General features: G+C 35.9%; 2 protein-coding genes across 8 annotated transcripts; both read right to left on the bottom strand.

Moving 5' to 3' along the window:
* Nucleotides 1-235: 235 nt before the first annotated feature.
* On the bottom strand, nucleotides 236-12,277 carry LOC111803448 (ABC transporter C family member 12). 7 transcript variants are annotated; one of them, XM_087127697.1, is made up of 29 exons: nucleotides 12,185-12,277; nucleotides 12,025-12,094; nucleotides 11,214-11,643; nucleotides 10,782-10,960; nucleotides 10,295-10,354; nucleotides 8,812-8,968; nucleotides 8,392-8,525; nucleotides 8,224-8,304; nucleotides 8,062-8,086; nucleotides 7,474-7,530; nucleotides 7,282-7,347; nucleotides 7,107-7,181; nucleotides 6,849-6,956; nucleotides 6,517-6,651; nucleotides 6,316-6,422; nucleotides 6,143-6,236; nucleotides 5,687-5,854; nucleotides 5,345-5,485; nucleotides 4,598-4,798; nucleotides 4,414-4,512; nucleotides 4,175-4,327; nucleotides 3,585-3,970; nucleotides 2,965-3,145; nucleotides 2,472-2,795; nucleotides 1,630-2,386; nucleotides 1,439-1,560; nucleotides 1,126-1,371; nucleotides 602-1,031; nucleotides 236-477 (listed from the first exon to the last, which is right to left on the bottom strand). In XM_087127697.1, exons 3-29 carry the CDS (start codon nucleotides 11,544-11,546, stop codon nucleotides 392-394), a joined length of 4,905 nt encoding a protein of 1,634 aa, XP_086983823.1. In that variant the 5' UTR covers nucleotides 11,547-11,643; nucleotides 12,025-12,094; nucleotides 12,185-12,277; the 3' UTR covers nucleotides 236-391. The 7 variants fall into 7 exon arrangements, with proteins under 7 accessions (XP_086983823.1, XP_086983826.1, XP_086983827.1 ...); XM_087127700.1 differs by having other exon boundaries at nucleotides 8,392-8,506; nucleotides 10,315-10,354; nucleotides 12,185-12,272; XM_087127701.1 differs by lacking the exon at nucleotides 10,295-10,354 and having other exon boundaries at nucleotides 12,185-12,275.
* Nucleotides 12,278-13,778: 1,501 nt separating this feature from the next.
* Nucleotides 13,779-14,852, bottom strand: PSAK (photosystem I subunit K). Its single transcript, XM_023687850.2, has 3 exons — nucleotides 14,710-14,852; nucleotides 14,554-14,637; nucleotides 13,779-14,111 (listed from the first exon to the last, which is right to left on the bottom strand). The coding sequence occupies exons 1-3, from the start codon at nucleotides 14,788-14,790 to the stop codon at nucleotides 13,884-13,886; spliced, it is 393 nt and encodes a 130-aa protein (XP_023543618.1). The 5' UTR covers nucleotides 14,791-14,852; the 3' UTR covers nucleotides 13,779-13,883.
* Nucleotides 14,853-14,984: the final 132 nt, after the last annotated feature.

Consider the following 14,984-nt stretch of genomic DNA (forward strand, 5'->3'; position numbering starts at 1 on the left):
GATACATAACATAAGGTCGTAGAGGGGTACAAATTGCATCAAAGTTAAAACATCGGACGGTGTGACAACGAAGACAATGACCCCTAAGGAAGTGGATTGTGAGATCGGAGATGAGAACAAAAGGTGATACACAACGGACTAAAGCGGACAATAACATGTATTTCTAATCTAATGATCCCACTTTAATTAAAGTACCTCTGGTCACATATTTATCTTCTTCCTTCGTTGATTGAGATTTCCCCCCTCAAAACTTGTCAATTTTTATTAATTTTGAACTGTATCATTAAGCTTAATTTGATACGAGGAATATTAACGAAAATATCTCTCTCGACCAAGAACACGACAAGAACATGGTTTTATTCCAAAATGATAACAATAAAGAACTTTGGCTTCAATCAAACGGCCTCTCTTCAGCTTCATCATCTTCACCATCACCAAGCTTGTTGTAACTGTGCAACCTGCTCATCACAGCCAGCCCTGAGACCAACAACATAAAAGGGATAAATCAAAAAAATTCATTCAGAAACAGCTTCATGTCAAATATTGATAGTAAACGAGCTTCAAACCAGAAAAAGAAATGGACACACCAATGCAAGCGTACCTTCAATTGTTCGGTAGAAAGACGACCACCAACCGTATCTAGGAATCGAGTCTCGAGTTAGTACTTCGTCGATTAGTCCGTCGTGTTTCCCCTCCAAAACTCCATGCAGCGTTAGAACTGCATCTTTTGCTTTCCCAATGATATCATTCCCATGAACAGTATCAATGTCTGGCCTTCTGAGATCATTTTGAGAGGCAGCAAGACTTCTGGACAGAGCAAATTGAGCAGCAGTCATCCAGTGGGTTTTTGCTAGCCATCTCCCATGACCATTCTGAAGTAACTGGTTTTCATCACGTGGATTGGTCTCTTCTTTTCCAAGAACTAAGCTGCATAAGTACTGAGCATTTGCAGGCCCTGTACTTTGAACCATTCTATAGAAAGCGCTTTCTTCATTTGAAACCAGCTTTTCAGGGGCATCATATTCTATGACCTGCATGAAAATTGGTAGTTCTGATATAAGCGAGGAACAATGGCATAGCCACTAGCACGAACTGTGCACTCATCAATCAAAAACTGAGGCATACCTGACCCTTATCCAACACGAGAATCCGATCACAGTCAATAATCGTGTTTAACCGATGAGCGATTATCAGCATAGTGCATGATTTGAACTCCTCACGGATAGTTTTCTGTATCAGAGAGTCTGTGTTAACATCAACAGCTGCCGTTGCTTCATCAAGAACAATGATCTTTGATCTTCTCAACAACGCTCTAGCAAGGCTTATTAGTTGCCTTTGTCCAACGCTGAAATTTTCTCCTCCTTCCGAAACCTTGAACAAGTATGAGATTGTACTTAAGTTTTATTCAACATAAGCTAAAGTTGGCAAAGCTTCTTACCTCAGAATCCAAGCCAAAAGAGCTTCTCATAATTACATCCTTAAGATGTGCTCTCTCAAGAGCCTCCCACAAGTCAGCATCATTATGTTCACAGAACGGATCGAGATTAAAACGTACAGTTCCTAAACAAATGATAGATGGATGAATAGATTGAATTCAAGAGAAGATTTAGAAGTTTACTCAAAGCATACCTGAAAAAAGAATTGGTGATTGAGGTATAACAGTTAGAGATTTCCGCAAATCTGTTAGCCCAACCTTAGCAATGTCATAGCCATCAATTGTTATTCGTCCTCGTTCGATCTCTACAATTCGAAATAATGCATTCAACATGCTTGATTTTCCTGCACCAGTTCTTCCAACTATTCCTAGCTTGTCAGTTGGTAAAATATTAAAGGATAGCCCATGCAAGACTGGAGGAAGTCCAGGCCTATAACGTAAGACAACATCCTCAAAATGAATCGATCCAGATGAAGGCCAACCAGATGGGGGGCGGTTATACTCGATTATAGCTGGAGCCTCTGAAGGCAAATCGATGTATATGCCGACACGTTCAACAGCGTTTAAACTATTTTCAGCCCTACTTGCTTGTCTAAGAACACCACTTAACAAGTTTGTGATGTTTAGGGTATAACTTAAAAGTAATCCCATCGTAGATGCAAAGGCCACCTGGTTTTCTTCTCTTGCATTCTGCAAGACAGCAAAAGTTGCTGTCAACCAGATCATAAGGCCTCCTAATGTTTCCAACCTTATTGTGAGCCAGCGATTCGAACTGATATTTGCAAGAGTAAACCTGATGTTATTATCCACGAACCTCCCGTTGATGCTTTCCATTCGATCATACGCCTTGTATGCACGAATAGTTGACAGACCATTTAACGCTTCCCCAAATTGAGCATACACCGGAGATCTAGTAATCGAATCCAAGCGTTTGACTTCACGTGAGGTACTCTGAAAGAAGCATGTGATGCAATTCAGTTTCTCCTCCATAGTTTATTGACAAAAAGGAACAGAATAAAAGTAGTGAACATCATACCTGATAATATAAATAGGCTGCATAAAACACAATCAATAGCGGCGTAATGGCCCATAGGGAGATTGGGCTCACAAGACCTATTAGAACAAAAGTTGACAGTAGTTGCCACAGTTGTCCAAGAAACGCACTCATAATATTGGCAAGAGTACGATCAATGTCTCCAAGATCTTTGGCAAACCTATTGATAATTCGTCCAATTGGATTGGTATGGAAGAACACCATTGGAGCTCTTAGAATTGAATTTAGCATGAAATCGTGCAATTTTCTAGACGCACGAAGGCTTGAAATGATTAGCCAATAAGAGTTTGCTAGTGTAAAGGTCACCTAGAAGGAAACAAACAGAACAACTCTCAGACAAGGAGAAAGCACAAGTCGTCATGTCCAATTATTTGGATGAAAAGAATATCTCGATGCCGAAAACATGGTAGTTTCCGAAATACATAAATATTGTAGAAGTAAGCTGTGTCAACAAACTCTATCAGGACTTACTCACCTGGCCAAAGGACAACGCTGTATAGATGAGATTGTAGTATCCAGCGTTATAATTTTCTGAAGTGCTTTTCTTTGTCCAAAAGCTTAACCACGTGCTAGTCGAAACTCGAAGGACTTCTATCAGCAGATAAAATGAAAAGAGTACGATAACTACCCAAGTACCTCCTAATGCATCCTTATACCTACACATACAACAAAGTTGCCATAAGTGTCGAACAAAGAAGTTGTGAGCCCCAAATGTGTAGTCAAAAGTGACTCAGGTATCAAACACAGGGTGTACTTTGTTCAAGAACTCCAGAGAATGAGGCAAGCCTCAATTAAGGGAGGCTATTTGAGGGCTCCATAGGCCTCAGAGCAGGCTCTATGGTGTAGTTTGTTTGGGGGGAGGATTGTTGCGAGGGAGTCCCACATTGACTAATTAAGGGAATGATCATTTTGGGAAAACCAAATGTAAACCCATGAGAGCTTATGCTCAGAGTGGAAAATATCATACCATTGTGGATGTTCGTGATCCTAAGAAAGAGTGCTTCTTTGTATCATTGATTTTGGTGTTTCTGTTTTTTAGTTTTAAGCATACAAATTCATTTTGAAGCATGAATTTCCTGTAAGTTGATGTCTTACCTCATTAACACCTTCCAACTTACTACTCCTGTCTCTCTCTCCTCCTTCTTGATTAGTACAGAGTTCTTTCCTTTCCGTTTTCCTGCATAACTTGTGTCTTCTGGAAATTTATTCCCGAGTCCACCATTAGGAGGCATCGGACTTTCTTGGTAATGATTTTTATTGTATTGTTTTTCTTCCATTTGTTCCTCCAGTTTCCCGGCATTTTCCATTAGCTTCTGGAAATGTTTGCTGTTTCGGGAGAGTTCCTCAAAGGTTCCTTCCTCTATAACAATGCCTTCGGAAATCAGAATAATTTTGTCGACCTGGGGAAGAAAATGTAATTGGTTTGTGACAAGCACCCTGGTTTTCCCTCCCAACTCTTCCTTGATACATCTGTTAAAAACCTGAAATACATTAACTTCACATTAGACCTACATATGAGCTCCAGAAGTTACCAACTTTTGTCTATTTTCAGCAGTGGATATACTAAGACCTAAACTTAAATGAGAAACTAATATGAAGAAAACAAAATAGAGTTGATAGTTTTGGAACCCAAATGAAGAACTAAAACAAATGTTTATTCAAGGAAATTTAGGCAAGAAGCATACCTGCTGACCAACATGAGCATCTAGAGCACTTAAAGGATCATCAAAAATGTAAACATCAGAATTCGAATATACGGCTCTAGCCATAGAAACTCGCTGTCTTTGACCGCCACTTATGTTTACACCTCTTTCACCAATCTCGGTGTGATCACGACCCTGACAAGCAAGTTTGCGAGGAAAATTGTTAAAGCATTCAATTTAAATAAGCATCTCTAGGTAAATAACTTTGAAATCCACTTTACAGGAAGCAAGTCAAGATCATGTTGCAAGGAAGTGACATCAATGGCCTTCCAATAACGGTTTGATTCAAACTCCGATCCAAATAATATATTGTCACGAACCTAGCAGAAAACATTTGTAAATCAGAAGGGCTATAGTTAGGAAGAAATGAGGGTTATAGTTAGGAAGAAAGGAATTGTGACTCACAGTGGCATTGAAAATCCATGACACCTGAGGAACATAAGCAACTGTTCCTCTGACAACGATGTTTGTGTCTGCCAAGGGAGGCAGCTCCCCTAGCATTGCCATTATAAGTGACGTTTTTCCTTCGCCAGTACCTCCAACCACTGCAACTAAACTGCCAACTTCTATATGCAAATTGACATTTGATAATGTCGGCTTCTCTACCTGCAAAGAGGTTACATTTCACAGCCGCTATTCTCAGATGACAACCTCATAGCACAGAAGAAGATATATATATTTTTTGAACAAGATACAAATAAGCATACTCTCAAGTCAATGTGACACATAAAGATGCTATAAATTACACTCTGAAACAAAAAATACAGTCATCTTTTCTATCATTTCTACATGAAATTTGTTTTTCTTGTCTGCGAACGGGCATTCTTGGAGCTTTATGCGCAGCTTTTCATATTATCATATAAAAGCATAGTTTCATTTCGAAAAATAAAAAACTTTCCAACTTAAAAGGTCTTCTTAACCATGTTGTCAAATTCAATGTCATCTTTATCCTGATTAGAAGAGCCAACATTCTGGCTGTAACTGCATAAAAAGAAAAAAATGGGCCTACAAAAGATGTCAGGTTCATCTGTTTACCAGCATGTCTAATTCAAATTGCATATAGATGAAGTTATAGACCCGTGTATTGAAGAAGAAACAAATATCATACAAAATATCATGTATATGAGGGTATACAGAATGCCAATAAAAAACCTTGGAATCCCATGAAAAACATCCATTTTTTATGGATATTGCTGGAAGCCCAGGTTCCAGCGGTGGATTTGGGGCAAGAATTCTCTCTTCAGTCAAGAAGAGTTCCTCCATACGCTGTAATGATACATGTGCATTTACAACCTGTACTATTAGAGTAGAATTAGAAAGTGAATAGGCTTTCTTTCTTTCAGAATAAAAAATTATGTTATATGAAATATGAACAACAAATTTCTTACACATCAACTCATATCCTCTAAACTTCTTTTTCAGATAAGGTCTAGTAAGAAATATTTTAGCAAAAGAAAACGGAAAAATACAAGTGCAGTAGAAATGATCGAGTACCTGACTTAATAAATTAGGAAGCATGTTTAGAGGAGAACGAAGCACTGCAAACAGGGAAAGTGATGTAAAGGCCCTCGCAGGAGTCAGATCTCCACCAAGAAATGTGAATACCCCAAAGGAAATTACAGTTACAAACACTGGGAGGCTATTCATAATAAAACCGTTTAACTGCAATAGATGAAGTTTGGTCAGAAACGCAAAGAAAAGGAGGATGAACTTTTGGTTTTCCCGAAAGGCCTCATACCAATTTACTTATAAACTCATGATCATCGCCAATGTGAGACTCTCTCCCAATAATTCTCAACAATTTAAACATAAAATTTTTACTTCATCTGTAGTTAGTGTTGGACACTTGTTCTTTGGTTTTTCCCTTGTATTCTTTCATTTTTTTGAACGGAAGTTTGGTATCTAACCAATAAAAAAAAAAAAATAAGAAAGCATGTCAGATGGCAATACCGCATAAAGTAATTGCGCCTTACGAAACCACGAGAGCTCATCATTCCTTATTTCTTGAACTCTGGATGAAAAGCTTGCTTCCCATGCATAGCATCTGAAATATTTTTGAGCTTGGTGTCAAGAAAGCAGAGATGTATTGAAATTGTAAACTTATCAGATAAATTTAACCATACTTCACAGTGTCCATGGCTGCTAAAATTTCATTTGTGAGTTCAACCCTTTTATCTGTCCCCTGAAGTCCCTTCTTTGTTTGTTTTCGCATTTTACTAAAAATTACAGTCTGCATAGGCAAATGACACATTCCAATTAGATAAGATAAGTTATAAAGGTAAATTTAGTGACAAGATTGTGAATTTTACTAACAACTACATTACCTGCATAGGAACCGTCAAGACTAGAGTTAAAGCCCCAAAAAGTGAAGCAACACCCAATTGCTGGTATAGAAGAATCATTGACATGATAATACGAAATGGGGCAGACCATATCCCATGAAGCTGTTGACATATTTGCTGAACAAAAGTTTTAGGAAATTAGTAACGGTTCTTTTTTATCAAGTTACAAGGATCACCTAATATTTTTCAAGACGTACAGTGATAGAAATTGTGAGCTAACTAATAGATCTTAAGGTAACATACAGGATTCTTTTTTGTCAAGTTTATTCTAAGGTAGATACTGTATATAAAATGCAAGGGGTGTCCGTGCCTACTTGAAGGGCGTTAGCATCTGTTGATATCATATTTGTAATTTTCCCATATGGGAAATTCTTCCGCCCCTCATGAGTCAATCTGAGTGATTTGCGAAAAATAGCAGCCACCTGCAGTTAAGAAAACGAATAACATTTGTCAATAAAGATTAAAAGGAACACATTTGTTTTTAAGAGACCCACAGCCTCCGATTCAGATTGAAAATTCAAACGTAACTTAAATTTGTTTGATAAAGTAGCTACTATAGAAAGACTGTTTACCAGAGTAGACCTGAGTTGAAAACCAACTCGCATAACATTCTGATAGTACTGAGCTTCGCATAGCACTCCAGATGACTGAATAAATAATATTTAAGTAGCCATTTGCTCAAGGCATTCAAAAAATGGAGCAAATAAACATTATATGTTTTTCAAAAGTGGATATGAGAAGGCATACCACACCAACGAAAATTGCGAATGCATAGACGAAACCAATCCAAGTTGGATCTCCCCGTTGCATCGACTGCAATACAAGAAACAAATGAACTTTGAAACTTCCATGATCCAAACACAGCCCATCAACACTTTGTTTCAATAGATAAATATCAAACATGAAGTAAAAAAAAAAAAAAAAAAGAAGACTACTAACCTGTAATAAATGGTTCAATATAATCGGCCCAATAAACTGAGAGAGGTCATTGCCAACCTGCCAGATTTGCATGGTCAGACTTGAAAAAGACTTTTTTTCTAAACAATATACGAGTTTTTATTGATTAAATGAAGGAAAAATAATGTCCAAGGATACGAACTCCTCAAGGAGTGAAAATGTAAGAAAAAAAAGAGCTATCTAAGTAGAGACAATAAACACATCCCATTTCAAACAAAGAAGGCTAGAAGAGCAATGCTCAAGGATGGATATGTCTCATTGGCAATAAAAGAAAAATTCAATATCAATCCAAACTGAAATATGCAATATTTTCCATGAAGATCTGTAGCTCCAACCTGACAAACGAAAAAACGTGGAAATACAGGAAGAAAATAATTTATTTAGTCTTGATCAAGTCACTGACTCACTCCAAAGCAATCTACATGACTGAGCTAATTGAGATAAATAGTATTGAAACCTGGATATATAATGAAAGAAAATGTCTTACGAATTTCATAGAAGACAATAAATTAATGTTTGCAAGGAGGAATAAAAAAACAGAAGACAGGGGAAGGAAAATTTATACGTTACCTTGAAAAAACCTCCCAACCAGAACCTAGTAAAAAATTTGAAGAGTAGCAAACAAAATGAGATAAGAAACAGTGACAAAGTAATATAAATCTTAGTAACTGCTAATCAAGATTAGACAAAATGTGTAAATCGAAGCACAAAAAAAGCAGGCGTTGTATGCACCTTCTTCCGAGGCTTCGATTCAATGCTCTTATGAGCCAAGGCTTAGGCATTTGAACTTCTGCAGCCCAGCATCTCAGGAACCTTCAGAAGTAAGAACATTCTTAACAACTGAATTATTAGACATGGAGAAAGAAAAGAAGCAAACAAATTAATAATCATAAAGAAAACCTTCCAATCAGTGTCTCAGTTCGATCCCAGACGTCCAACCTCCAAATATCCTTTTCGGCTATAGGTTTTCGATAGCCCTGCTTCATAAGTGGAGTCACCCACCCAAAATATATTCCTACCACATTGAACCAAAGCTAGTTTTCTGAGTAAATAACTATCATTTCACAATTACTTTCTGGAGTTTCATTAGTTCATTCTTAAGAAGTTCATCCTGAAAAACATTATAGCATGAAAAACATGTTTGATTATTTTTAGAAGATGTTAATGTACTTGAGGCTACATATATTTTAATTTCTACACCTCATAAAGCACCAATTGGTCCAAGAGATACAAAATTTGGAAGGATTTTTTAAGTTGTTTCTTTGATAATATGAAAAGAAAATGATTCAGATTAATAGGCTTAGTTTAAAAATTACTTACTAGAAAAGAGATTAGCGTGGCTCTCGGGACAGACGTGCTCTTCTCCCGGAAGCGTTTCATAGTCCATGTTGTCAACATACTCAGATTGCATGACGACATAACCAGGATATGGTTCCAAATTAGGGACATAAGCAAGAAGAAGTACTGCAAAAAGCACCTGCATTACAAGAATAGCTATTTATTTGACTTGAATAGAACTGGAGTGCGAGCCCTCATTTGCAACAAAAAATTATACTATACTGGGTACATCATCAACTAAAACCAAATGGGTCTCATTGTAATTTAACAATTATCACCAAAGATTTTTTTTTGTGCAATCAAATCTACTTCAATTGTTCGATAGAACAGTAAGAAATATGCACGATTTCTTGTTAAAAAAAGCGAGATGTATTAATAGCCAGCTTTTTTTTTTAATGACAAAATTTCACTTTCATTGACAAAAAAAAAAAAAAAAAATACACGGTACTCTCTCCATTGGCATTGGCATGAGACTTTTTGCAAAATCCAAAAGCAAAACCATGAGAGTTTATACTCAAAGTGGATAATAACATACCAGTGTGGAGGGTCGTTGTTCCTAACATGATATCAGAGCAATGTCATTATCTTAACTTAGTCATGTCAATAGAATCGTTAAGTGTCGAATAAAGAAGTTGTGAGCCTCGAAGGTGCAATCATAGTGACTCAGGTGTCGAACAAAGGGTGTATTTTGTTTAAGGGCTCAAGAGAAGAAGCGAACCTCAATTAAGAGGAGGTTGTTCAAGGGTTCTAGAGAAGGAGGCTCAAGTGTCGAACAAAAGGTGTACTTTGTTCGAGAGCTCTAAAGAAGGAGGCCTCAAGGGAGGCTGTATGATATACTTCGTTCGAGGGAAGGATTGTTGGGGTCCCACATTGGATAATTAAGGGGAAGATCATGAGTATATATTTGTTTATGAAAAAGTAAGAGAAAATGGAAATATCACCATCTCATAAACATTTTTTTTTTCTTTCTTGATGATCAACATCTCATAAATGTCTCGTCTCTTTTCATTTTAAGGGATTGCACTAGCTATACGCTTGTCATATGGTATGATATTGCCCCCTTTGAGCATAAGCTCTCATGGTTTTGCTTTTAGTTTTCTCAAAAGGCTTGATACCAAAAGAGATGTATTCCTTACTTATACCAAAAGAGATGTATTCCTTACTTATAAATTCATGATCAATCCTTTAATTAGCTGATGTGGGACTCCTCTCCCAACAATTCTCAACACAAGTATGGTACTATTACCCCGGCTAAAAGTACCAAAGAGGATACAAAGTCCCTACGAGCCACAATGCTCCTCTTTTCTAGAAACTAGAGATCAAGCATTACTACCAACAAATCCCTACAGTTTCGCGGACAGTGCTATATGCTTATGATGGGGGAAAAACATAATGAAAATAGTACACAATGAATTTACGGATACATTTTTTAAGAGAAAGCTTAATAAAGAAAAATATACCTGACCTCACAAGAAACGAACTAACCTGGAAAGAAAATGTGGTGATGATCATACAGAGATCTGCACTGTATGGGGAAATTGATTAAAAGAAACAAAAATAAAAGGAAAGAACAAAAATAATCATTGTAGTACTATCAAGAGAATGAAAAGCAATGAATTGAGAATTCAAATGAGTAAATACAAATTAAAAAGATAATTCATGTAACTAAACACCATAGACTGACCAACCTACAATCACTCTCTACATACACATGATTTGTATCATTGTAATACAGAGGCACTTCTAAAATGATATGCCTAAAGTTCTATTAGGGAGAGGTTTCTACACCCTTATAAGAAATGTTTCGTTCTCCTCTCAACCGATGTAGAATCTCACCATTTTTCTTTTGATTAAAGACATCCTTTTCATCTTAGCAAAAAAAAAAAAAGAAGAAAAAAGTACTAGACAGGAATATTACAAACAAAAGGGAAAGTTAAATGTAAGAAACTAACCTGCTATAGTAATCTGAAAGTGGGAGTACAAGATTTAATAGCACAACATCCCCTACCATAACATAGATTAGTCCAAATCGTATGTACCAACGGAATTCACGGATATAAATTTTAGTCTCCACAACAATCATCACTAACACCGAGCACCAAGAAAGAGACTCCACGATTGAGCAAATCACCTAAAGCAGGAACAAAAATCAACCCATATATTCAAATCAAACAATGCTACAAGAGAAAATCGTACTGCGTTTAGTATTTAATGCAAAAATTATTGACTACAAAGTTTCTCTATAGGTTCAAAATTTTATATCTTGAACTCAAAGTACCAATCCTACTGAAACCTCTGAATTCTTAATGGGGGAGATCAATGATGTTCCATTTAAACCCAAAAAGAAAAGCAACCCATGAAAGATATATGAAAATTAGGCGTACCTCAAAAGGAGCAAAGCCAGTGTGATCGTCAAGGCTAAAAATCGCTATACCCATGGCTAACCTTAGTAAAGGCACGACAAAACAACAACCAGCAATCACAGCAAGCATGTAATTATAACAATTAGAGGTCAAACGAAACCTCTTCACTTTAGCATCCTTCACAATCAGCCACGTTCTGTAGAAGCAAAGCCCAAGAAGTACCAAATGACAAGAAGATACCACTAGAGAGTCAATTGCACAAGGTGTGTACGACCCGAAGGCACTATCAACTGCTTTTGCCCATATACTATTTGCCACCGGCTGGCAGAACCAATCCAAGGCCTCAAAAGGCATATTTCCTCCTTGTAGTTCGAAATGTTACAAATTCGTGGAGTTTTGAGCTCAGTATCGATCTATTATTTTACCATCAACGCTCCACTCAATGTGCTTCCTAAAACAGGAAAACCCATATTCAATATTTAAAATCAGAAAGCCCATGAAATGAATTTTCAATTCAAGAAACATCGGGAATCCACTGCATTAAAGAATTCCTTCATAGCTGTTGAATATCCATTATGATAATCCCACACGGTTCTGAACTTCACATTATTTGCCTGCTTAAAGACACACTTCAACAAACAGTGCAAACAAAGCAATACCCATCTCCATATTTCACGCACCAAAATCACAGAGCAGCTTCAATATAGCAATATGAATCAACTATAAAAGTTCCGTGCAAGAACAGCAATAAAATCACTCGGAACATCTGACATGACGCGATATTATCAAACTCAAATTCATAATTTAGTAAAAGACTAGAAGATCAACTCACTTGCATTCATGGTGCATCCATATATAGACTTGCAAGCTCTTTCTGGGGAGGCGGGAGAACTTGAAACACGCTGAGAACAAAAAAAGGAACCAAATAAGGAAAGGATAGTGAAAATGCAGTTAAGGTAGATAGAAACAGTGTTGCAAGCGTCACGGCTTACGAAGAAGATTCGCAGTGATAAAGAAAAGAAATGGATCTAATCCGCAAACATCCAATGGAAAGATTAAAAGTATGCATCATCGCAGAGGTCGAGTAAGGAAGTCCACACTCGTGACCCACGTCTTCGGCGAATAATGGTGATAAGACAGAGGCATACCGCCAACGAAAAAAAAGAATGTGTTGTTTTTCCCACAAGTTTTCAAAATTAATCGAATTATGCATCCCGGGTGTCATATGCCCACATGCTTCAGATTTCTTCAATACCATAAATTAAATAAATAAATTATAATTTTGGTTATTTAAATTCAACTTATAATTATATATATATATATTAAAAAAAAGGAGTTTTAGAATATTAAGAGAATTTTTATTTTTTACTTTAAATGGTAAAATGGTCATTTCATACTTTCAAGTCTCCTATTAGTCTACAAAAATAAAAATATTCTAAATCTCTTTTAATCTTTTTTTATTTATTTTAATATATTTGACAACTACCAACTAAAGTGTTTATTATAAAATTTTATCTCTTAATTCTCTTTTTTTTTTTTAATATATTTTCTAACTACCCATTAAAGTGTTTTTTTTTAAATTAAAGAAGTATACACCAATCTTACCAAAAATACATTTGCTTAAGAGATATTTATTTTAAGAAGACTAAATTTATTAAAATAACGTCTTCCAATAGAATTAATTGTGATAGATGGTGAATTAATGACCAATTTTTTCGAAAAGTTGAAGAATAATAGATAAACAAACGCATCAAATAACGATTGAGAGGCCGAACTCGAGAAATTCAACTATAGTACTTGAATCATAGCCTCGTACGCCAAAACTCAATGTTTGTCTAGTGTCTACCAACTAAAATACTTTCCTAAAATTTTAATTCTGTCTAATAAATTTCTTTTTTTTTTTTAATTTTATTAAAATTATTTTTAAATTTTTATTGATTCAGTTAATATTAGCTTACTATTTTGCCAAAGGTAATGATCATTTAAATATCTCTATAATAATACAACACTATTTACTTTGAGATTTTTATTTTCACCCATTAATGTTATTTATTAATATACCTATAATCTTTACCTTTTATAATTAATACTCTTTTTTCGTACTTCTAACGCATGTCATTAATCAAGACATCAAATGTATCAAATTTACGTATTGTTCGACTAATAACAATGATGATATTTATTGCAATGTATAATCTCTCTCTCACACACATATATATATATATATATATTTGTCTAAAAAACAACAAAGACCAAATATACAATTGTTTAAAAAAAAAATGAAAAAATAATAATAAACCTACACTACCAAGACAAAAATATTAACTACTAATTCTCAAGACTCGAAAGGATTTCATTGTTGTGTGTATTAATGTAGGTAAACTTAGGTCCAATAAATTAATGAATAAGAGAAAATATTGAAAACTCAATTATTTGTTAAACAGTTAGAATTTTTTTAAATTATATAAAGTTTATGATAAAATTGTAAGTTGAGAGGAAGTAGAGTTGTAATTTAAAATCAATTAGTCAGCTCCAATGTTTAAAAGTAATGTGGAATTTGAAGCTGAGTTATATATAAAATCAAAATGGCAAAGACAGCTTTAGATTGAACAGCAGAATCGTACAGGTCTAGGTGTTTTCTCGAGTCATTTTGATTTAAAAAGCAAAAAAAAAAAAAGAAGAGGATAATTTTTACAGGGAACCAATGCTCTTAAGGCCAAGAACAACACCGACGCCGATGATGTGGCCCACACTGCCACATGCCAAAGTATCAGCGAGGGTGAAACCTGCTGGGTCACCCGTCTGTAACCCAGAGTCCCTCGCCTCCAGCTTCAGCCCCGCCGTTGATTTCCTGTTTGCGGATGGAGCCAATCCGAACCGTCCAGCGAACAGCATCAGGCTTGTCGATATAACCATTATCTGTTTTAACCGTCACGTGTACACATCATCCGTCCGTTATTTAATGCCATTTGTTCTGCTCCTTAATTTTATTACCAACAGATTATCTTAAATTGAAATAAGTGTTACAATATTCATTATTGATTGAATTTCTGCTAATCCACCCATTAATTTCAACCAAAGAAAAAAAAAATTACAGTTTTAATTTGTTTATAGACTCCTTAATTCTAATCAAATTAAGTTTTCTACACAAATATAGTTTTAATCTAACTTTTAGTTTCTATTTTCTATTAAACACCCTTTGCTTTAATTTTTCATCCTTGGTTTCTACGGTCAAATATTCATGGTATTAAAGTTTGAGTGATAGTAATACAAAATTTTGAAATTATGAAAGAAAAAAATGAATCGAAAACATAAAAAAGTAATTTAGAAAGTAAGATGAGTTGTAGAAATTTAGAGTTACCAGGTTGGTGGGTGAGCCAATGTAATCACCACAACGAGCACTGAGAGCGCCGCCGCCCCTCCGCCTCAGCGGTTGCACTGCCACCTGCAAAATCAAACCCATTACAGCTATTCCGATCATTCAAAGCCGACAGCTACGGCGGCGACGGGGACTTACCAGGCTGCGAACCGGAGCCACCGAAACAGTGGGCCTGAGACCAGTAAACTGAGGGATCGAAGTCATCATGGTAGTGGCCATTTTCTTGCTGCTAATTACGACAAGTTTTTCGCCTACGGATGTTTGATTTCCCTCTTATTGTGTTTGTTTGTTTGAAGGATATATGGATTTAAGAGGCAGAGATTGAGAGGTTGTACTAATTCGACATCCACTCAGCCACAGGGGCTAAATTTGTGGCCTCAGATTGGTGGATTTGGATACAGTTTTAGATCCTG

Source organism: Cucurbita pepo, chromosome 10 (genome assembly GCF_057944985.1).
Source record: "Cucurbita pepo subsp. pepo isolate OVF chromosome 10, ASM5794498v1, whole genome shotgun sequence".
In the NCBI taxonomy this organism is placed as follows: Eukaryota; Viridiplantae; Streptophyta; class Magnoliopsida; order Cucurbitales; family Cucurbitaceae; genus Cucurbita; species Cucurbita pepo.

Bases quoted from the DNA above. Each gene is read 5' to 3' on its own strand.
- LOC111803448 (XM_087127697.1), bottom strand. From the start codon at position 11,546: ATGCCTTTTGAGGCCTTGGATTGGTTCTGCCAGCCGGTGGCAAATAGT. The intron at 8,305-8,391 runs GTTTTCTTTATG...TTACTTCTGAAG, and splicing joins ACTGAGACACTGATTGGAAG to GTTCCTGAGATGCTGGGCTG. The intron at 4,328-4,413 runs GTAAAGTGGATT...CTTGCTTGTCAG, and splicing joins ATGATCTTGACTTGCTTCCT to GGTCGTGATCACACCGAGAT.
- PSAK (XM_023687850.2), bottom strand. From the start codon at position 14,790: ATGGCCACTACCATGATGACTTCGATCCCTCAGTTTACTGGTCTCAGG. The intron at 14,638-14,709 runs GTAAGTCCCCGT...TTGATTTTGCAG, and splicing joins TGGCTCCGGTTCGCAGCCTG to GTGGCAGTGCAACCGCTGAG. The intron at 14,112-14,553 runs GTAACTCTAAAT...CGGTTAAAACAG, and splicing joins TTGGCTCACCCACCAACCTG to ATAATGGTTATATCGACAAG.